This window comes from Apis cerana, linkage group LG4, assembly GCF_029169275.1.
Source record: "Apis cerana isolate GH-2021 linkage group LG4, AcerK_1.0, whole genome shotgun sequence".
NCBI classification, from domain to species: Eukaryota; Metazoa; Arthropoda; class Insecta; order Hymenoptera; family Apidae; genus Apis; species Apis cerana.
In genome coordinates, this window is record NC_083855.1 from 11,843,642 (window position 1) to 11,866,308 (window position 22,667).

The following is a 22,667-nucleotide window of genomic DNA, read 5'->3' on the forward strand; positions in this document are numbered from 1 at the left end:
AGATTTATATTTCTATAATAATATTAATATTACTTATATTAATAGATATAAAAGGAAAATTACTTTTTAGGTTTTCTTCTTTTTTTACACGAATCTAATACAGTTAATTGTACCGAAGCATCTGCCAAAGTTTCTTGTGGTGGTGTTTTCGTATTAATAATAATTCCAGTTTGACTCGATATATTATCCGTAGTATTTGTAACTTGGGTTGAAAATTGAGAGATTTTCTGAGAAGATCGTTCGTTAATAAACTTATGCGAAAGTTGTTCCCCTTTTAAAAAAAATGTTACATCCGAATCATTATCGGACATTTGCGAATTTACCGATGTGTATTTCGAAATAGGAAATACTAAATTACGATTATGATTTTTATTAATATAATCCGTATCCGCATCTTCTATATTATCACGTATGCTAGAATCATTATCAGTATCATTACTTATATGTACAGTATTATTAATACTATCATTATCTTCATCTTCACTAGTTTCAATTTCAATTTTCGCAACATCTTTTATTTCCTTTGGACTATCTTCTATATTTAGTATTTTTTTATACATTGATGAACACGATTCTGTAGATTCTAAATCTTTCTTTGAATGATTTAAATGATTGACTTTAAAACCATCTTCTAATTTTTTTAACAATGCACGTTTCTTTTGACTGTTTAAGACTTCCCATTTCTTTTTCAAGGATACTTCAATCGAATTACAAGAATCTATAGAATTTATATCAGAATTTACATACTTATTTTCTATCTTTTCTTGAATTTTCTTTTTTTGTTCAGTACGTTTACGTTTGTAAGAATTTTTAATCAAAATAGGAGATTTTTTGACTTTTTTTTGACTTCTATATATATTAGTATGAATTAAAGGGGATGTCGTATCATTTGTAACACACTTATTTTCAATGCTATCTAAGGCTTTTCGCTGAGCATTTTCTTCTTCATATTTTCTACGGCTTCTTTTGTAGGAATAAGAATTCTTGACAAGTATAGGAGAAACATTTGCATCAGATGATTCATACGGAACAGTAATAGGTTGAGAATCAAATAGTTTTCTTCTTATATTTTTCTTTTTATCATTACTATCTATTCTCATACGCTTACTACTTCTACTTTCTTTAGTACTCGTATTTTGTGAATCATTTGAATGTATATTTTCAATGTTGTTTACAGCATTATTCTCTAATTTAACTTTTTCTCTAATAAATTTACATTGATTACCAAAAATCGGTGAAGCTCTCGTAGAGTCGGTAATAGAACTTTGATGATCTGTAATGACCGACGAATGATCCAACACGGTTTCTTTTGAATCGAAAGCATAATTAACGTGAGTTTCTATCCATTTGTGCACAAAATCGCCCTTTTCGATGTAAGGTATATCTGCCACATTTTTTTCAATTAACAATACACCATCCTTTTGCCCTTGAAATTGTTTAACTACGTTTAAGGTTAGGATCGATTGGCCAAAGTTCAATCTTCTTACGTGATTCGGTTTCTTTGTTTCATAGCTTATGTTTTGATCAGCTTTATGCATTTCCGTATTATCATTTATCAAAATCTAAAACATACGAAATTTCTTTCAAATTTCTAATTTAATGTTTTCATTATAAGAATACGCAACAAGCATATGTCCGCCATGTTGCATCACTATGGAAACGCGTCTGAAAGAAAATCTTACAAGACGGACACCTTGTGCCCCATTGAAATTTATTTACGCGGCAAACACATATTTTTCGTTCATTTATTTCTCAAAAAATTGTAAACAAAGCATTCTTTACAAAATTTCTGTACACAGAAATTGGAAATAAAAATACATAAATCACGTTATTGGAAATCTATATTTTCTATATATTCTATACTTTTTCGTACAAATCAAATTAGACCTAGATTAAATAAATTCAACAACAATGAACGAATAACGAAATGAAAAAGTAACGAAAAATATCGCGAATACATCAAATTTCAAGAATCAATCTCCTAAAGGGGAGAAAAGTATCGCTATCAAAAAAGTACTCTTTTCGAATAATTAAATATGAAATGAAATTCGGGATTCGTTAAGCACATTCTATATCGTATTAATTCGATATAAATGTAACAATCGAACACTGGATGGGAGGAAAAGTGTGAGAAATGAAAACGATTTCGAGTCGACCAAGGTGATTGGCATCTGACTCGGCGAAGGAGAGAAGGGTTGATACGAAGAAGAAGGGACGTGCGCGTGGAAACGATGGAGGAAAAGAGGAGAAGGAGGAAAGGTGAAGGAGGAAAGAATTAGCGCGAGTGTACGCGTAAATTCGAGCGAGCGATAGAAGTCCGGTTGTGGTGCACGCCGTACAATTACCGGGCGGCGAGTGTCGAGGAACCCTCTTTTATATTAATAGTCGAGATAGTAGTCGAGCGTGTAGTGCGATAGGAGAGTGGCGATCGAGGCGAAGAGGAGGGTAAGGGAGAGTCCCGGAGGATCGTGGAGGGAAGCGCATAGGACGGTTTCACCTCGAGAGAGACCGAGAGAGGATCAAGAATCGTGGCGCAAGGGGGACAAAGACGGAGCGAGAGAGAATACAAGAGAGGGTCCAAGGGGGACGTGTTCGAAACGATAGATAGGAGGATGGGATACCGTGGACGGACCCCTTGTATCCACGATTGCTTCAGTTTCAGTTCGCGATGGAGGCTACTTGCTCCTTCTAGTGGTGGCTACTACCGTCCGTCTTATCCTGTGTGTCGAGGGAGAGCGAGTAAACGATAAAGGGTGGGGAGCGGAACAGGAGAGGAAAGGAAAAAATAGAGGGAGGGTGTGAGAGAGAGAGAGAGAGAGGAAACGAAAGTGTCAAAAGGGGTAGGCGGGAAACAGCGTGTGGCAAGTTGGACGAAAGAGAGAATCGCGACGATATGATACGAGGGTGAAGGTGGTCGAGGAGGAGACGCGGACGCGGCACGGAACTTAAAAAAAGGACGAACGATGGTATACGCGTGGTAGGATAGAAGAAGGGAAAAAAAGAGATCGTGTCGAAAGATATTCATCGTGAGATTCATCGAACGTCGGTGGATCGATGTATCGCGAAGCGAACGATGAACCGTGTGCAGTGGATCGAAATCGAATCGAGGAAAAGTGTAACGATAGGTTCATTGCGAATTTTTTTTTCCAGTATTCCAGACACGCGGATGTTGGAAAACGTGTGATTTTTCACGTGTAAATAATATCAACGAGTTAAACGAGTATATCTCTTGTTGATTTTGGATCGGTGTTGTTGATCGAGTAAGCAACAATTCTCCGATAGACTTCTTCGATCGGTAAGATTTTCGTCGTGAGGTTTTTTTTTTGTATATCGGAGAAAAAGGAAAATGAGGAAGAAAGGAAAACAGAGAGAGAGAGAGAGAGAGAATTTTTTTCGCGCGGACGATTAAGGAAAGAGGAATTAGAAGCGATACGATACGATAGAATTATTACCGGCAATGTGCTCGCGAGTTCGAAATCCAAAGGAGCACGAAACGTCGCGATAATGGGACGGAAAAATTTTTGACGGGAGCTTTTTGCCAAGCATGCCATAAATCGTAATTGTTTAACTATCCGGTAGCTGAAACGTGCGGCAAGCCATATAACATAACGTCTTTTCCTTATCTTCGCGTTTTTTTCAAATTATCTCTATGGTTGATCGTCGTAAAAATAAACTGTTTACGGGCGGCATTGTCGTCGGCGAATGTAGAAAATTGCGTGGAACGGGGACGGTGAGAGGGAAGGAGGGAGGAAGAAAATGGACGAAGGAAGGAAGAAAAGAGAAGAAGGAAAACGAAAACGGATTAAAGAAAAAGCGGAAAAGAAGAGAGATGCGAAACGGGGAACGAAACGAAACGAAACGAAACGAAACGAAACGAAGAACCGCCTCGAAGCGAACCGTCGCGTTCCGTTGCGTAACAGACCGATTAGAGCCGAAATCGTCTAAACGGATAAAAATTTGATTTTCAGAGGCAAGATCGATCGTAATTGGTCGGCGTTTCCGATATGTATCGGGGATAGGTGGGCTGGTCGAAAGAAGCGAGAAAGATAGACGAAGGAGGCGCGGTAAAACGCGATTGGTGAAATGCGAAAGGCGAAAGGGGAGAGGAAGAGAGTAGCGACGGTAGGCTGGTACACGCGTTGCCCCGAATAAGAGGAAGCGAGCACAAACGGGTACGAGACGGCGTGCGAAGCGGGATGACGTTGTTTGCGCTTGTGACGTCACTCGCAATTGCAGAGATAGCAACGATAGACTCGAGGATGCAGCGGCGTGCGTCACGTGGACCCGAATCCGGGTCTCGGAGGCCGGGATTCCGGAGATACGAGATTCGAGAGAGGCGTTGTGGGAATACGGGGGGGAAGTGGAAACGAAACACTGCTCGATCGCGGGGATATCGTGACTATTTCAATTTAGAGGGACGACAAGGAGGCGAGGACGGACTCTCGCGATCGTGAGACGTTTCGATCGAACCGTGAAACGGTTGATGAGCTCGATTTAGGCGGTTTAACGACGACGATAGCCAACTATCTAGGAACAAACTTGGAAATGGGAGGAAACGAGAGAGACGTGACGAGACGAGAGCAAGGACGGGAGCATCGTCGACCGATCCGCGTCTCTCGTTTCTGCAACCTTTCCGGTCAGTCGGTGGACGGTCGGTTGGTCGCGTGGACGGGCAAATTGTCGAGACCGTCTCGAAACGTCTCGGCCAGTTTCCGGCGTTTCCTCGCCAGTTTACGATACTCACCGACGTCGATTCATGACGCGCACACGCTCGTTCACAGACCATGCTCGAGAACGAGCCTCGCATTCCGTTCTAGTTGCGACATCGACGCGTAGTGTAACCCCAAATGTTTGCGATTACCATTACCTTCCGAACAACGTCCCGACGCTATCGCATCATCGATCTCTCTCTCTCTCTCTCTCTCTCGCCTCTGATTTTTTCCTATCTTTTCTCGACAGATTGGAGATCAATCGCGGGACAGGGATATCGCAAATAACAGTGGTGGATAATAAACAGTGGTCGGGTGGAAGCTCGAGACTCGCGAGAAGGAGGAAGAATTTTGGATGGATTTTTGGGGGTCGGATCTCGGACGAATGGTGGGACGGGCAGAGAGGGAGAAGTGCGCGTGGTTGTAGAGATCATCGGTGGCCGAGGTTGAACGGTGAGGCGGTGCTACGAGGAGGCGGCGGTGGCGGCTAACTGCTGCTGCTGCTGCGGCAGGTGCGGGGAGGCGGAGGGACGCTCGGTCGTCGAAGACGATGCTCGGGAGGATCGGAAGAGAGGAGGTGTTCTCCGGCAATGGCTGATCGCGGCCGGCGCTATGCTCGCCGCGTATAAGAACGCGCGAAGACGTGCGTTCGCCGCGCTTTACGCGATTCCGAATTCGTGGGAGCAGAAAGTGTCGCTCGTTGGAGAGTCGTCGCGAGATCCGTGTACGCGCTTCTTCTTTGTGATCTCAGCTCATCTCGAGACGACGTCGCGACAGTTTCTTCTTCTTCCTCCGCTTCTCTCCTTCCTTCCTCTCTCTCTCTCCGTCGCTCGCGATTGAGATGCTCCTCGACTCGAGTTGGCGGAGGTCGGTGGTGGTCGGCGCGGTCGGACGGTCGCAGGGGAGGCAGACGAGGTGAGGACGAAGCGGTCGAAGGGAGGAGGACTGTTGGAAAAGGGGATCGAAAGGAGACGAAAGGAAACGATTCGAGGAGGAACGAGGGGATTCCTAGGAGAGAGAGGAAGAGAGGGAGAGGGAGAGAGGGAGAGAGAAGCACGTACCGCGCGCCGGTGGCGATGATGCGTGCCTCCGAGGACGCGTAGCGGCGGTCATGCCGCGCGATTCGAGCCGATATCATCCTCGTCGTCGTCGCCGTCGTCGTCGTCGTCGCTCAACCAACGTCCAATCGCGGAGGATCGTGGCCGACGTAAGGTCGAGGTCGTGGTGGTTGCTGGTAAGAAAAGCGGAAACATGAGCTCGATCGACTTCGACGAGGTGTTGGTGCACGTGGGCGAGAAGGGAAAATATCAGAATATCATGTACTATCTCCTCTGCATATCGGCCACTCTTCCAGCCGCTTTTCTGGCCTTCTCCCAAGTGAGTCCTGCGATCGACCCGAATCGGGGCATCGGTCGAACCCTTGTCTCGTACACCTGCGTACACGTATTTACGTATACAGGCCGTTCTTCCCTCCTCTCCGTTTTTTAGGGAGCTGGGAGCTTCACGTTTAAAACGATTTTGATCGAACGATTGGCAGGTGTTCGTGAGCGCGTCCCCGGAGCATTGGTGCAGGATCCCCGAGCTCGAGAATTTGACCGATCTGATGACGTTGGAGGAGCGGAAGGCGCTGTCGTTGCCCTACGTGGAGAAATCGGACGGGAAGGTGAAGAAGTACGAGAAGTGCAAGATGTACGACGTGAATTACACGGCGATCGTCGAGTCGTGGCTGGGGAACGCGAGCAGGGAGGAGGGCGAGGACGAGGCGAGATCGACGAGGACCCGATTGCCGCCTCCGCCGGTCGGCAACCCGGATTGGCCGGTCACCAAGTGTCGACACGGCTGGATCTACGACAACCGGGACTACGACAGCACCCTGGTCACCGAGGTAAACTGGTCGACTTTCTCCCTTTTTCCTCTTTTCTTCTTCTTCTTCTTCGAGATCGAGTTCGAGAGAGAACACGAACGACAGAGGCGGTGGTCGCGTACGGCCGTCGTTTACATAATTCCGCTAAACGCCGTTAATCGGTCTCTCGGAGTGGAATTTCGCTCCAACTTTGCAGAGTGTCGAGTTTCACGGGACGACTCGCCTTGGCCTTTGCCATCTCGTATCATCCTCCTCCCGATGGACTCGCTCGAGTTAAACTCGGCCGCTCGCTCGGTCCCGTTCGTGGAACACCGCGCGTGCACCGCGTTTCTTCTCGTTTCGTCACGATCCCGCTTTTCAACCTCCTCCTTCCGCTCCCCACACGTAATTCCCTTTCCCACGAAACCTCCTCAGGGGGAGAGGAATCGGTCGCGATCCGAGTTCCCCGAATTTATATTCCGCCCGAATATTACATATTCGATGGTGGCCCGGAGATTCGAGGCGAGCGGAAGCCCGCGCGAAACTGTGAACCCGACCGCCACTTCTACGCCGATACCTTTTCTCTCGAGCAGAAGACGGAAAGAAAGAGAGAGAGAGGGAGGGAGAGGGGAGGGAGAGGGAGAGAGGGCTCGTCACGCGGCTCGCGAGCGATCCATTAACGCGTTATTAAATTGTCGCAATTAGACAACCTCTCGTTGGTGAACCGTCGACGCGGCGTTAACGAGATCGCAGCGCACGCGGGGTCGAGGATCTAGATACGAGGTTCTCTCCGTTTTATCGAAAAGCCTCCCGATTACTCGCGTGGCGGCCGCCGCCGCGGCGGCAGCGTCGATGGAGGTGGAGCTGGGCCGAGCGAGAGCTCGAGGATCGATCGATCGATCGATCGATCCCTCCAGGTGAACCGGATGATCGAGAAGGAGCGGGCGAGCGACCGACGACCGATAGCTCGCGATGCTCTCCGGTGACATCGCCAATTGCCGACCAATTTACCTACCCCCGCATCCGGTCATGCGATCTGTCGCGTCAAATGCCTCGTACAAACTGCCAGCACCGCTTCTGTCGAGGGTATCGACGGAGAAACGACGAGAGGGAGAGATAGATAGATGGATGGAGAGAGAGATGGGGGGGAGAGAGAGGGAGAGGTTTGGCGTCCGCGTTTTTCGTCTCGTGACGTAAACAACGATCGAAACGATCGGATTCGGCCGCGTCCACTCGTCTTCCGCGTCACTTCCGGCCGAGTTACAGCCGATAATGCGAGGCTCGTCGCGTGGCGCTTCCCAAATCGAGGAAGGAATCTTCCTCCTCCTCCTCCTCCTCCCTTTCTCTCCCCTTTCAACGGCCCTTTATTCGACTGCCCCTCCTCCTCCTCCTCCTCCTCCTCCTGCGCCGCGTTTCGTTGGATCGTCGTCGGTTCGACGACTCTGCGCGATACGAGCGCGGAGGGTGCGCGTATTTACAGCGCGGCCCGGATTTACGCAGACGTATGACGCACAACAGAGCGATCGAGGCAAATCCTGTCCTTCCGTTCCGCCCGTGTGCAACTTCGCATCCCTTTTCGCCGCATCCTCGCCTCGTCTCGCTCGCTCGCTCGCTCGCTCGTTCGCCTCCTCCCCCCTCCTTCCCTCGCGCAGAGGAGAACGAGCAGACGGATAGAGAAAACGCGATCGGCGGCGAGTCGGTGACCGAAAATTGAATGGCCGCGTTGCGCCATTCCCTTCTCGGCGTTCGATCGGCGGCGGAGAGGCGTGGACGCGCAACCGCGAGTTGGATGGAACTCGAGCCGAACCGGATTTCCGCCGATCATTTCCCCGTTGGCCGCGTTGGAACCGCGTTTGCGAAGGGCAAAAGAGAAGGAAAAACAAGCGGCGAGAAGCGCGGACGCGGTCATATCAATGGATATCGTTTTCGAAGTGTGTCAGGGTGATAAAATGTGTGCGCGCGCGCGTCCTACGGGCGCGTGTACTGCCCTTGACAATAACTCGACGTAAGCGAACATCGAGCCATCGCAGCACACGCGAGAGCGCTCCCGTATTTCCATGCAATTTACCTTCTGCGTTTCACGCGGACATCAAAAGTCCGTAAGTGGCAATTTGCTCGAATCAAAGTTCGCGCTTTAAACGTGTTCACCTCCTCTTCTAGAGGCCCGATTTATTTGCCGAGGTTTCGACGCCGCTGCGATTCGATCGAACTTCGACGATCATTTCGCTTTGCTCGAGTCAAACGAAATCCTGTTTACGTCTACTCGTCGCTTCGTTTCCTTTGCCGCTGTCCATCCAACTGTCTAGCCGCGCGCTCGTCTAAATAACGCATGCTATGTATAGTTTTGTTTGCTCCACGACCATGCAACCGACACGAGAAAGTTTTCTCTCTCTCTCTCTCTCGTTTCCAATTCTCGATACTACGAACAAGGACGCGAATTCGGCGAGTGACGCGTGTTACGCGCTGAGAATATCGTTGTTGCAAACGTAACGCAATCGCGTCGCGTGTAAGCAAGCAATCGTACGTGAGCGCAATCTTGGCTCGTTGAGAAAACCGAGGAGGAGGGGGCGCTACTCGACTTTGCCTCTCTCCCCTCCCCTAGCCATCCGTCCGTCCGTCCGTCCGTCCGTCCATCCGTCCGTCCGTCGATCTAAGATCCATGTCTGTTCGAATCTGTCTCTCTTGCACTCATCGACTTACGTTACTCGCGATCGATGAAGCGATGAGGGTAGAGATAAGCGCGAGATAAGAATCGCACACGACTGCGCGTCGCGACCGAAAAGTCTTGACCGATTTCGGCGTGAAATCTTCGAACGGCGAATCGTGTCGCGTGCGCGGATAGGATAGGATAGGATAGGAGAGGAGAGGAGAGGATAGGAGAGGATAGAAGAGGAGAGGAGAGAAGTTGGGCGAGGGGCGTAGCGTTTTAATCGCCGACATGCATCCACATAGCTAGACTTGGTATGCGACAACAGCTGGTGGCCTTCCACCTCTACGACCTTCTTCTACGTCGGCAGCCTGTTTGGGAACGTGGTGTTTGGCTGGATCGCGGACAAATGGGGCAGAAGGACGGCCTTCTTCGCTATACTGTTCCTCGAGGTCATATTCTCGATCGCCACCAGCTTCAGTCCCAACTACGTCATCTACACAGCGCTCAGGACCGTGAACGGCCTCTCTTTTCCAGCCATCTATCAAATACCTTTTATACTAGGTACGAGAGAGAGAAAGAGAGAGAGAAAAAAAAAGAAACGCAAATTCGAATTATCGTCGAATCGATCGATCGATCGATCGAATCTTTTTTTATCTTTTTTTTCCTTCTTTTCTCTTTGCTTCCAGCGCTGGAATTGATGGGGCCGAGATACAGAACGTTCGCCGGGATGGTGATTTGCATGTTCTTCGCGTCGGCGATGTCTCTTCTGGCCGTGCTGGTAACGCGTGATCGTTCTATATCCGTAGTTCTCTCCACATTCGTTCGTAATGCGAGAGGCTCACGCCTCGTTCATCTCTCCACCCACCTTTTTCCAGGGCTATTTGCTCAGGCACTGGTTCACCCTTTCTTTGGCAACCTCCGTCCCCTTCGTTCTGCTCTTCAGCTACTACTGGATCATTCCGGAATCGCCGCGATGGCTGCTCAGCAAGAACAGGATAGACGAGGCGGAGGTGATCGTTCAACGAATGGCGAAGATCAACGGGAAAACGGTGCCGAACAATTTTCTTCGAAAGATGGAGGTAGAGAAGGAAGAAGGAGAGAGAGAGAGAGAAAAGGAACGGAGACGAGGAAGCGTCGATTTTTCAATTTCGCAGGTGGAGATATTGCGGAGGCAGGGGATATCTTGCAACGGGACGAATTCGGGGGACGGATCGGGGGAACCCGATCGCGAGAACGAGGACAGATCGCCTCCACCCGCGGCCACGCCTATGGATTTGATCAGAAATCCGAACATCAGGAAGAAGTTCTTCATCCTGGCGTTCGACTGGGTGGCGAACGCGGTCGTCTATAACGGGCTGTCGTACAACGCGACCAACCTCGGCGTCTCCGATTATCTGGCCTTCTTCATCGGTAAAAACCTCGTCGCGAGTACGAACGGCCTTCGAACAACGGCTCCACTTGTAAACATGTTTTCGCATTCTATCGGATCGCAATCTATATGCAAAGATACAGATCTGTATGCAAAGTTTAGATACGTGTGCGAATGCGTATGTTTTTTTTTCAAACGCGACAGTCGCGACTTCGAGCGCGCGACCGTTATTCCCTTTGCATATACTATACACTGTATACGTATCTCTGTCGTATTTCAGGCGGACTCGTGGAAATACCGTCGTACGTGATCACGTGGTACGCGATGGATCGATTAGGGAGGAGATGGGTGTTGTGTCTGACCATGCTTTTAGGCGGCCTCGCTTGCGTCTCTTGCATGTTCGTTCCCGAAGGTAACGAAAATTTCGCTTCTCTCGCGTTTCTCTTCGACTTTGAGAATGAAAACGTGTGTGTGTGTGTGTGTCGCACGACAGACGCCGTATGGGTGACGGTGTCACTGGCCATGATCGGGAAATTCGGTATCGCCGCCTCGTTCGCCGTGTTCTACGTGTTCGTCGGGGAATTGTTGCCGACCGTGTTGAGGTCGCAAGCGATGGGGATTGCCTCGTTCATAGCTGGCATCGGTCTCCTCGCTTTCCCGTACATCGTCCATCTGGCGGTCTACTCGAGAGTCCTGCCGCTGATCATAATGGGCACGCTGAGCGTGGCAGGCGCCCTCACCTCCATCTTCCTTCCAGAAACGCTCAACATCCATTTGCCTCAAACGATCGAGGAAGGCGAGTTGTTCGGCGCCGATTTCAAGCTCTGGTCCTGTCCAACGTTGCCAAGGTCGATTTCTTTACCACATCTCTTCTGAAATTATTTATATACGCCGTCTCCCCTCCATTACAATTGTCTCTATGCGCGTGCGCGTGTTTTTCTTCTTCTTTCTTTTAGAAGAGAAAACTCGGACTCGGAGGAAAAGTCGGAATCGATGCCGCTCAGGTTCCTGGTGAACGGTCGGCCGGGAAATCCTTCGTTGGCAGCACCCGCGTTGCAGGAAGAGTCGACGAGCTCGGCTGCGACGACCACCGCAAACGAGACGGAAGCGGACAACTCTCGTCCCGTCGTTCAGCGCGCGAGTATCCCGACGGATAGTGGAGTGGTGGAGGTCGCCACCTGTGCCGAGAAAAGATTCGACGATCCATTGGCCGTGGTCGTTATCGAGCGAGGAAGAACGCAGTGAATCGCGGACTGTTCGCCGTTCCTGTCGAGATTATTCGTTGCCTCTACCGTGCACGGTAGATACACTCGATCTACCAACGCGTTAATGTGTAATAACGCGTCTAATTACGTGTTTGAAAAATACTATGTTCCGTTCCCGTTTCTTCGTTCCCGTTCGTTCGCGATTTCTCTGAATTTCGATCGATAACCCCTCCCCCTCATCAGCGGATAGACGAGGCGAGAGTGCGAGAGAAAGAAAGAGAGAGAAAGAGAGAGTAGAAAAGGAAAAGGAACGGAATCATGGCTAGACGCGATCCTTCGCGTCTCCAAGGAGAAACGGACGTTCGTCTGTTTCTGTTTGCCCGAAACGCTTTTGGTAGATAGATACCATCGAGTCGAGGATCCACGGATTTTTACCTCGTCCTTGGGTGTCCCACGGACCACCTATGCGGATGCTCGATTGAAATTTCTGTCTTGGTCTGGCCGTAGTTGAAATTTTCGTGCCGTTTTTTCCTTCCGTTTGCCGTTACAAAAATGCGGGAAATCGTGCATATCCAAGCTGGACAATGTGGCAACCAAATTGGTGCCAAGGTCAGTACTCGCGTATATACGCTTCGATAAACATATATATATATGTATATATAGATACACTTACTCGCGCGAATTCTCTTCTTCTATTCTCTCGAGGGGGAGGCGGAAATCGGACGTTCACGGTTTAAAACGCGCACAGTTCGTCGAATTGTCGGGTGTCGGTGATCGATTATCGGTAAGGAGGTGAACTAACCTTTCGCGGCCGTTACCTTCGCGTCCGTGTCTCTCTGGGTTGGGAATTTTTCACCACCTTTTTCCAGACCAATCTTCCGTTATAATTTTCAATAACGACAGTTCTGGGAGGTGATCTCGGACGAGCATGGCATCGACCCATCCGGTACCTATCACGGAGACTCGGACCTACAACTGGAAAGGATCAACGTGTACTACAACGAGGCGTCAGGCGGGAAATACGTACCTCGCGCTATCCTCGTCGATCTGGAGCCAGGCACCATGGACTCGGTACGGTCCGGCCCGTTCGGCCATATATTCCGCCCCGACAATTTCGTGTTCGGCCAATCCGGGGCTGGGAACAATTGGGCGAAGGGGCACTACACCGAGGGCGCGGAGCTGGTCGACTCGGTGCTGGACGTGGTGAGGAAGGAGGCGGAAAGCTGCGACTGCCTGCAAGGCTTTCAACTGACCCACTCGTTGGGCGGTGGCACCGGTTCCGGGATGGGTACCCTCTTGATCTCGAAAATTCGCGAGGAATATCCGGACAGGATAATGACCACCTTCTCCGTGGTACCGTCACCCAAGGTGTCCGACACCGTGGTCGAGCCTTACAACGCGACCCTGTCCGTCCACCAGTTGGTCGAGAACACCGATCAGGCTTACTGCATCGACAACGAGGCCCTCTACGACATCTGTTTCCGCACCTTGAAACTCTCCACACCGACTTACGGTGATCTGAATCATCTCGTCTCGGCTACGATGTCGGGCGTGACCACCTGCCTCCGATTCCCCGGCCAATTGAACGCCGATCTGAGAAAGTTAGCCGTGAACATGGTCCCGTTCCCGCGTCTGCACTTCTTCATGCCGGGCTTCGCGCCGTTAACCTCGCGCGGCAGTCAACAGTACAGGGCGCTAACTGTCCCGGAGCTGACCCAACAAATGTTCGACGCGAAGAACATGATGGCCGCCTGCGACCCGAGGCACGGACGTTATCTCACCGTGGCCGCCGTGTTCCGCGGCAGAATGTCGATGAAGGAGGTGGACGAGCAAATGCTCAACATCCAGAACAAGAACAGCTCTTACTTCGTCGAGTGGATCCCGAACAACGTGAAGACGGCCGTGTGCGACATCCCGCCCCGCGGTTTGAAGATGTCGGCCACGTTTATCGGCAACTCGACAGCTATTCAAGAGCTGTTCAAGAGAATTTCCGAACAGTTCACCGCCATGTTCAGGAGAAAGGCGTTCCTTCATTGGTACACGGGCGAGGGTATGGACGAGATGGAGTTCACCGAGGCCGAATCGAACATGAACGATCTGGTGTCCGAATACCAACAATACCAAGAAGCCACCGCCGAGGACGAGGGAGAATTCGACGAGGAGGAAGAGACGGAGAAGTGAGGGACGGGTTTTAATCCGTTACCCGTTTCGCGGCGGGCTCCTTCTTCCTGTTCTCTTGATCCTCGACTTGCAATCCGACCAACAACATCCGCAAAATCCACGTGAAGAGATTCGCTCGGTCGAACCCTGCAAAATATATATATATATATATAAATGTATGTACACTTTGGCGGACGAAACTTTTTATCTTTGTATCGTATTTTTTTGACGAGCTGGTTTTTTGATTTGTACATTTGATCTTTTTACATTTGTTATTTTCGATGAATTTTTACGTATATCTAGACACGCACACGCATGCGCGCATCTGCGCGCGCACGAATACACACACTCATGCGCGTGCCCACTCGCGCGCGCACACAGACAGACACACTCTCCTTCAAAAAAATGCTCGCATGATACGTAATAATATGATATAAATATATTTACACATACATATACACACGCGTGTATACATACCTTGTAAGTAATTTAGAAAATGTTGTATTATCTTTGTTGAACATTTAATAGATATTCTTTATGGCATAATAATTTTATACGATGATGTTGAATTGTTTTGCGGTGACAGACGAACGATTGTTGCGTTACATTAAAATACATAATCGATTTTCAAGTCCTCGATTTGTCCGGTCGATTTCGACTCGAGACAATCGAGCGGCGATGGACGAACTCGAGAGATCGGATCGCGAGAGATCGAAACTAGTCGAGTGAACTTGGTTCGTTGATAAACATCCGTTCTCTTTCTTTTCGGCGTAATCGAGGACAAAATTATCCGTGAAAAATTATCTCTTAGGTTGTTGAAAAACGTAACAAGATGCGGGAAATTGTGCACGTGCAGATCGGCCATTGCGGAAATGGGATTGGCGCAAAGGTATAAAACGTAATCGAGCGTCGTTCTCTCTCCATATATCCACATAACCTTACTTCTTAGTTTTGGGAGGTGATCGCGGACGAGCATGGTCTGACTCCGAACGGAATTTTTGAAGGGGAATCCGATCTTCAATTGCAACGATTAAACGTGTATTTCGTGGAAGGGCCAAGTATCCCGTTCGAATATTTACAGGTTAACCGTTATACCGAAAAGCGGTATTTCTCGCCTCTCTTTCCAGATAAAAGGTACGTCCCGAGAGCTATTCTGGTCGATCTCGATCCGTCGAGCGTGAACAACGTTTTGTCCGGTGCATGGGGGAGCATGTTCAAGCCTGACAACGTTGCCACAGGTAAAGCTGGAACAGGGAACAATTGGGCGAGAGGTTACTATACCGAAGGAGCGGAATTGATCAGCATTGCGTTAGATCTGATTCGCACGGAAGCTGAAGCCTGCGATCTGATTCAAGGTTTGTTTGTTGGTGATAAGAAAAATATTCGGCCCTGTTACAAATTATTAAGGAATTATCGATATCGAAATACGAGGTATCCTCTAGATATTTCTTTCTCCTTCTTCCCTCTTTTTCTTCTCCGTTCTATTTGATCCAGGAATTCAACTGGTTCACTCGTTGGGCGGCGGAAGCGGCGGTGGGATGTCCGCGTTGCTAATGGCCAAACTGAAGGAGGAATATCCGGAGACGATCATCAAATCTTACTGCGTGATACCGTACTCGTCGATGCCGACCGTGGTAGTAGAGCCGTACAACGCGATATTGACGCTCGTCAAAGCGATCGATTGCAGCGATCAAACATTTTGCGTGGACAATAGAGCGATGCATCACATCTGTAGCAATGTTCTAAAGCTCACCACACCAACGTTCACCGATACGAATCGGATAATATCCAATTACATGTCGGGCATCACGACTTGCTTCAGATTCCCCGGCCAATTAAATACCGATCTGAAGAAGTTATTGGTCAACTTGGTGCCGTTCCCGAGGCTCCACTTCTTCATTCCCGGCTACGCGCCCCTATTCTCCAGAAGCTCTGCTCCCTACATAAAATTAGACGTTCCAGAATTGACGAAGCAGTTGTTCCACGCGAACAGCATGTTCGTTTACTGCGACCCGGCCAAGGCCAAGTTTCTCACCGTGGCCGTCATCTTCAGAGGCAGGATGTCGACCAAGGTCTGGAAAAAGATGAGACGCTAGATTTTCTTAAATTTCCAATTTCGTTCAACGGCTCGTGTTCTCGCGGCGAGAAGTAGGGAGAAACAAGGGAACTCGTTCTCCTTTTCCCAACCGGCTGACGATCCTTCTTATTTGTTTACAGTTCGTGGACGAGCAAATGTTGAATATACGAAGCAAAAACAGCCCGCATTTCATCGAATGGATACCGAACAACATACAAACCGCGATATGCGATATCCCCCCTCGAGGAATCAATATGACCGCCAGCATGATATCGAACTCGACGGCGATACAGAAGCCTATCAAAAGGCTAATGTCCGCGTTCGATAATATGTTGAAGAAACGCGCGTATCTGCATTGGTATACGAACGAAGGAATGGACGAAAGCGAGTTTAACGAATCTTATTCCACTATGTACGATCTGTTATTCGAGTATCAACAACACCAGGAAGCGGTCGCCGAAACTAACATCGTCGACGAGTCGACGGAATACGAGGAGGAATGATTTGCCACCGCCATACGGGGAGGGGAGGGGAGGGAGAGGGAGGAGGAGGAGGTGGTGGGAGAGAAAAAGACAGATGATTGAAAAAAACGTATATTTTTCCTGCAAGGAACAAACTTGTTGCGAAACTACATTGCGAAACGCGTGCCACGATTAAAATACATACATGTCGATACAACGTTGTCGTGGATGCAACGAGAATGCATAGATAAAATTTTTGGTTCGGGTGCTTTGGTTGTTTCACGTTTCGTGGAATCGTTTCCCGAGAACGCTGCGTATCGATTTATTCCTCTTCTTCTTCTTCTTCTTCTTTTTCCCGCTATTTTCGCTCTTTCTTTCCGCGAAGCGTGTCGCAGTTCGATCGGTGCAACAAACTCCGCGATTGTAAAAGACTTGACGTATAAAAGTAGAAAAGAAAATAAGAGAGACTCGAGACACCGAATCGAAGGTTAGGGAACGGAGAAGAGGGAAGAAAGACGTCCGATTCGGTGGATAGAGATTGCTAGAGAAAAAGAGAGAGAAAATATTCTTTAGCGATTTCAGTCGATTCACTCCTGGTCGCAGGTCTCGAAATCGTCGGCGCATTCCTCGGCTTCGAAATCTTCTTCGGCGGTGGCCTCTTGATACTGCTGATACTCGGAGACGAGGTCGTTCATGTTCGACTCGGCCTCGGTGAACTCCATCTCGTCCATACCCTCGCCCGTGTACCAGTGCAAGAACGCTTTCCTCCGGAACATGGCTGTGAACTGCTCGGAGATCCGCTTGAACAATTCTTGAATTGCGGTCGTGTTCCCGATGAACGTCGAGGACATTTTCAAGCCCTTGGGCGGGATGTCGCACACGGCCGTCTTCACGTTGTTCGGGATCCACTCGACGAAGTACGAGCTGTTCTTGTTCTGCACGCTCAACATTTGCTCGTCCACCTCCTTCATCGACATCCTGCCGCGGAACACGGCGGCCACGGTGAGATAACGGCCGTGCCTCGGGTCGCAGGCGGCCATCATGTTCTTCGCGTCGAACATCTGCTGGGTGAGCTCCGGGACCGAGAGCGCGGAATATTGCTGCATCGATCTGGACGTGAGAGGGGCGAACCCGGGCATGAAGAAGTGCAGACGCGGGAACGGGACCATGTTGACGGCCAGCTTCCTCAGATCGGCGTTCAACTGGCCGGGGAACCTGAGGCAAGTGGTCACCCCCGACATGGTGAGCGAGACCAAATGATTCAAGTCCCCGTAGCTGGGATTCGACACTTTGAGCGTGCGGAAGCAGATGTCGTAGAGAGCTTCGTTGTCGATGCAATAGGTCTCGTCGGTGTTCTCGACCAGCTGGTGAACGGACAGGGTCGCGTTGTAAGGCTCCACCACCGTGTCCGACACTTTGGGCGACGGCATCACCGAGTACGTGTTCATTATTCGATCCGGGTACTCCTCCCGGATCTTGGAGATGAGCAGCGTGCCCATGCCGGACCCAGTACCGCCGCCGAGGGAATGAGTCAGTTGGAAACCTTGCAGGCAGTCGCAGTTCTCGCATTCCTTCCTCACCACGTCCAGCACCGAGTCGACCAACTCCGCCCCCTCCGTGTAGTGCCCCTTCGCCCAATTGTTCCCAGCCCCCGACTGGCCGAACACGAAATTGTCGGGGCGGAACAGCTTCCCGTAGGCGCCTGATCGAACGGCGTCCATCGTTCCCGGCTCGAGGTCCAGGAGAATCGCCCTCGGCACGTACTTTCCTCCATTGGTCGAGGTCGCCACTGCAATTGCGATATTTCCCTTTCATATCGATTAGGAAAAGAGCGAGAGAAGGGGATAGGAACGGCTTCGTAATTCGATCCTTAAGCGGGAGAAGGTGGGGGGGGACAAGCGGCCTCCAAAACCGATGACGGATCGGGCGCGTCGTCGTTCATATTAAACAGCTTCGTCAAACGTATTGTCATTCCACCGAAACCGATGCTTTAAATGGTGGACGGAAACGCGCGCTGCGATTTGCAAATCGGATGCACACCTTGTGCCGGCCTTTTTTCTTTTTTCCGATCTTTCGTTCCACGGTTCAAAAGCCAAGGGTGGTGAACGGTCATACATACCGGCTATTTTCGTCCCGAAACGCGTTTACTCTTTGTCGCTTGTTTTCTCCTACGTTCCTCGGCGTCGTGTCGCCATGCACAACGCCGTGTTTCTATTTTAAAACGTGCGCGAGATCCTCGAACCTGGACCGAGTAAAATCTTTCTTCTCCGCTTTCACCGCGCCAGATTTTTCGTCTTTTCCAAAATGAGAAATCTCTCGAGAAAGTTTCCTCCGGGGAGAAGAAAGGATGTGTGGAAGAAATGAAAAAGGGGCGGAGTTTTTATTCTCTCTCTTACCAGAAGCCTCGTTATAGTAGACGGAAATTCGCTCCAATTGCAGATCGCTATCTCCGTGATAAATGCCCGATTGGTCGATGCCGTGCTCCTCGGAGATCACTTCCCAGAACTAAATGAAAAAGGAAAGACACGAGTGAGAACAGTGTACTGGCAAATTCTAAATTTTAATCCTTTTAATCTCCTTATTTCTTCCTCTCCTTTCTTCTTTTTTTCGGAAAAAATAATAAAATTAACGAGGAACGAGAGGGATAACGAGAGAGGATAGCGATTCGTTAAAAAAAAAAGAGAAAAAAAATAGAGGAAATACAGGAAATTAATGGTGCTCCTGCTCCCCACAGCTCGAGTTTAACTTCCCTTTGGTGTACGTTTGTCGGTTCTCCGTTTGTACGTTTGTCTCGCCCTCGCTATTTTCTCTCTTCTATTAATAGCCAACTATCCATCGTGATTCTCTCCGCGACGAGTACGGCAACCGCGACGCCTTCCATTCCCAAGAATTTCACGACAACGAGCCGCTCATTTTGTCAAACTCGGAGGTATACTTAATTGGCGAGAGCAATTAGCATTACGCTCGTTACGCTTTTCGTTTCTTTCCGATCGATCGAACCGGCGAGATTCTTTCCTCGTGCGATGGGGGATGGACGGAGTTCCCTTTGTTCGGGATACGATTCACAGTTGGCCGGTCATCGCCGTTTTCCGCATGGAAGAATTCCATGATTCAGAAATCCGTGGACAGAAACTATACGATTTTAATTGTTTCAGTTTTTTGCGATTCGTTATGGAATTGCTCGTCACGATTTATCAAAATCGAACATCAATGATGAGAATTTTTGGTAACGGCGATAGGAACGGCAATAACGAAAAAAATCCGGCGCTCAATTGATATTTTTATCGAGTTCTCAAACGATACGAATGACCCTTTGTCGAGATAGGAGTAGGAGACACTTTAAATTCCATCTCGTTGCTCGTCGTGGCCGACGCCTTATCTTTAATTCGATTACAAGCCCAGTTGAATTACACGAAGGATGAGGAGTGAAAGAAAAGAAGAAAATTCTTGTTTTTACACGTACGAATAAATTCCAGCGAATGATTTTCCAAAAATGTTTAGGAGAAAAAAAAATAAAAATATATATATATATAAATACAACATCAACGTGAACTTTTTTTATCCCTTTATCCATTAACAAAAATCAATTAATTAGCTTACCTTTGCACCAATCTGGTTTCCGCATTGTCCAGCCTGCAGATGTACGATCTCCCTCATTTTGAAGCTAGCTTGTCTCTAACGCGTGCCAAGGGAAAAAATGGTGCAGCTGGGCAAACAGCTGATCCCTCGAGAATGAAGAGAGAGTGGAAAGAAAGCCGGCGGAGGACAGTCCTCAATAGGGATAGTCCTTGCGTAGTAACGAATATGCGTGATGTGCGTAGAGGCGAGTGCGGGCAGCGCGACGAGAGAGCGTGTGCAGCGAGCCAAGTGCAATCGAGTGTCGCGCAGGAGTGCACCAGTGGTGTGGAGCCTGCGGAGCGAAACTGGCGAGGAAACGTACTCGTGTCGGTGTCCTGAGATCGACTCTCCACTCGGTTACGCGACGCGCTTCTGGCCTGGCGGCGCGGAGCTCATGGAGGGGGAGAAGATTCTCCAAACGAGTATATACGTCGCACGAGTCGATCGCCCAAAGAACCAACAGACCGACCAACAGCCCATATCCTATCGACTTTTCGGTCAATGACACGTAGTTTCGATCCAAAAGAAAAAAATCTTCCTTTTCTTTCTTCCGATTGATTTTTTCCTTCATACATATGCATGCGTATACGCTTCTTTGTTTCATACTACTTTGCATCTTTACATGGGTTTGTCCACGCCAAACGGAACGATCGATCGACTACCTTTCGCTAGGAAGGGTTTCGTGATGGAGATACATTTGCGCTCGAAAAAAGAGCCATGAAGCGAGAACAGGATATCCAGTTCGATGGACTCGAAGAGCATCCACCGGAAATGTAACTCGATCACGAGGATGTTTCTCGGGTTTACGCGCTCGGAATCCAATGAACTTTACTTTCGATCGCCTCTGTTTGAATTTGCGCGAGCCATAAATTTCATGCATTCTCGTGCCTGGTATGAAACGTTCTGAATAAAAAAAAGAAAGAAAAAAGGAAGAAAAACGACTAAACCATTGGACTGGGACCATTTCGTCTGAGTGAGTCACTCTTAAAAACGCCGTGAGTCTCTTCGGTTTTCTTGACTGTCATACCCTGTTGAGACGAATACGATAACCGCGTCGTGTCATTTCGTCTCCAGCTGCGCTTGCTACTGTTTCACGATCCCCTGCCGTTGTAGAATCCCTTTTTCTATTATTGTAACTCATTCCCTCTGCCCGTTTTTCACCCCTGTCTCGTGCCATCGATTGCTCTCTCTTTATTCAACACTGTTTTCGTTTTCCAGAGATTGCAATTCTTTGATATAATACAATTCGAGTATGTATATATATATGTATGTATATATATATGTGTAATACTACCTACATATATACCTGTATCGATTGAAAAAACGGTAAATATTATCATTATCTTCTCTTCGTTTCTGTAACCTGATATATCCTCCATATCCTCGCACGAAATAAACGATTCGCAAATACAAATGACAATGCATGTTTTAAATCGAAAAAATTTCTTTTACATCAAGGATAGAGTATACCTCGTAATTGGTAGACACTGTCTCGAGTTAAGTCAAATTCATGGAGCGAGACACCGACCGCGCCGGTTCGTATAGCCGGACGATGAGTCATATGAGGTCGTTGTCTGCTACTTACAATTAGTCCAAGAAAATCTACCATCACGATAATGTATATTTCCTCGTCCATTGGATTCCAACTCGTGGATTTAACTTTTTCAATTGTTTCCTGTTTTTCGAATAAAAATCATTTTTAAAAATATATAATACGATAATTAATTCAATAATCGACATATCATGTTAAGCTATTTTATTTTAATTTTAAAAAATCATAAAACAAAATGATTTGAAAGAACCAATCGTTTCAATTCCACGTTGAAATGTGGAAAATCATCGTATTCCGATTCTATTGATTTAACTGTATTGCGTTAATCCGTTATTCAATTACAAATGCTTATAATCGTTATTTAACATCAGTAAAACTATGTCATAGTTTTGTGTGAGTAAATTAAAAATGTTTCAATATATTGTAAATTTTAATTTTCAAATCACAAATCAATATGTTAATTTAAATTTTTTAATTTCATTATGCTTTTATTTTCGCTAATTATTTTCTAAAACTTACCAAATTGCATGAAATGAGATTCTTTTTAATGATTTCGTTTTTTTCGAGAAAGAATGAGATTTGATAAAAACATTAAATTGCTCGTCATTCGATCTATATAATATTATAGATAAACAAAGTGGAACAATCTTCTTGTCAAATTGAACAGAATCTAAATTTATATTATATTATAATGTAAATCCTTTAGTAATTTAGAACATAGATAGGTTAATATTGTTTTCGTCGTAAATAATTCCAATATGTTCCAAATATTAGAATAGAGGTCATTCCAATCGCTTATGATCATTTTATTTCAATAGATGGCGACACAATCTAATAATGTTAATGAAACTATCTTGTACATTACACGTAAAATATAAAAGGATATTTTTTTGCGACATAAAAAAATGTGGTATATTTTATAGCATTAAACAAAGTTCTTTACTATTACTTTCTTATTTCCAGATAGAATTTCATTTACTAATTATTTATACGTACATTCTAAAACTTTATATTTTCTTTTAC

At 47.7% G+C, this 22,667-nt stretch overlaps 5 protein-coding genes across 8 annotated transcripts in view; 3 read left to right on the top strand and 2 right to left on the bottom strand.

Annotated features, from left to right (window-relative positions):
• LOC107993927 (vacuolar protein sorting-associated protein 28 homolog) overlaps positions 1 to 4,966 on the bottom strand; it is a 7,306-nt gene extending 2,340 nt beyond the window's left edge. For both annotated transcript variants that reach the window (XR_009829583.1, XM_028664864.2), the window contains exons 1-2: positions 4,745 to 4,966; positions 64 to 1,562 (exon numbers count right to left, since the gene is read on the bottom strand). Coding sequence is in view for 1 of the 2 variants with exons in the window: in XM_028664864.2 (XP_028520665.2) it covers positions 64 to 1,562; positions 4,745 to 4,807 (1,562 nt within the window). In the remaining variant the exon portion in view is untranslated. The remainder of the gene's footprint in view (positions 1 to 63; positions 1,563 to 4,744) is intronic.
• Positions 4,967 to 5,518: 552 nt separating this feature from the next.
• Positions 5,519 to 14,485, top strand: LOC107993921 (organic cation transporter 1). 3 transcript variants are annotated; one of them, XM_028664858.2, is made up of 9 exons: positions 5,519 to 6,086; positions 6,198 to 6,594; positions 9,509 to 9,763; positions 9,889 to 9,980; positions 10,078 to 10,281; positions 10,357 to 10,612; positions 10,852 to 10,983; positions 11,065 to 11,419; positions 11,528 to 14,485. In XM_028664858.2, exons 1-9 carry the CDS (start codon positions 5,961 to 5,963, stop codon positions 11,814 to 11,816), a joined length of 2,106 nt encoding a protein of 701 aa, XP_028520659.1. In that variant the 5' UTR covers positions 5,519 to 5,960; the 3' UTR covers positions 11,817 to 14,485. The 3 variants fall into 3 exon arrangements, with proteins under 3 accessions (XP_028520659.1, XP_061930261.1, XP_061930262.1); XM_062074277.1 differs by having other exon boundaries at positions 6,247 to 6,594; positions 9,505 to 9,763; XM_062074278.1 differs by having other exon boundaries at positions 5,946 to 6,086; positions 9,505 to 9,763.
• LOC107993926 (tubulin beta chain) lies at positions 12,839 to 14,485 on the top strand. Its single transcript, XM_028664863.2, has one exon. It carries the CDS (start codon positions 12,839 to 12,841, stop codon positions 13,955 to 13,957), a length of 1,119 nt encoding a protein of 372 aa, XP_028520664.2. The 3' UTR covers positions 13,958 to 14,485.
• A 144-nt stretch (positions 14,486 to 14,629) lies between these two features.
• LOC107993922 (tubulin beta chain-like) lies at positions 14,630 to 16,516 on the top strand. Its single transcript, XM_017050600.3, has 4 exons — positions 14,630 to 14,825; positions 14,886 to 15,291; positions 15,431 to 16,008; positions 16,154 to 16,516. The coding sequence occupies exons 1-4, from the start codon at positions 14,769 to 14,771 to the stop codon at positions 16,514 to 16,516; spliced, it is 1,404 nt and encodes a 467-aa protein (XP_016906089.1). The 5' UTR covers positions 14,630 to 14,768.
• Positions 16,517 to 16,590: 74 nt separating this feature from the next.
• On the bottom strand, positions 16,591 to 22,572 carry LOC107993923 (tubulin beta chain-like). The gene is made up of 4 exons (XM_062074285.1): positions 22,164 to 22,572; positions 20,075 to 21,767; positions 18,871 to 18,979; positions 16,591 to 18,263 (listed from the first exon to the last, which is right to left on the bottom strand). Exons 2-4 carry the CDS (start codon positions 20,129 to 20,131, stop codon positions 17,062 to 17,064), a joined length of 1,368 nt encoding a protein of 455 aa, XP_061930269.1. The 5' UTR covers positions 20,132 to 21,767; positions 22,164 to 22,572; the 3' UTR covers positions 16,591 to 17,061.
• Positions 22,573 to 22,667: the final 95 nt, after the last annotated feature.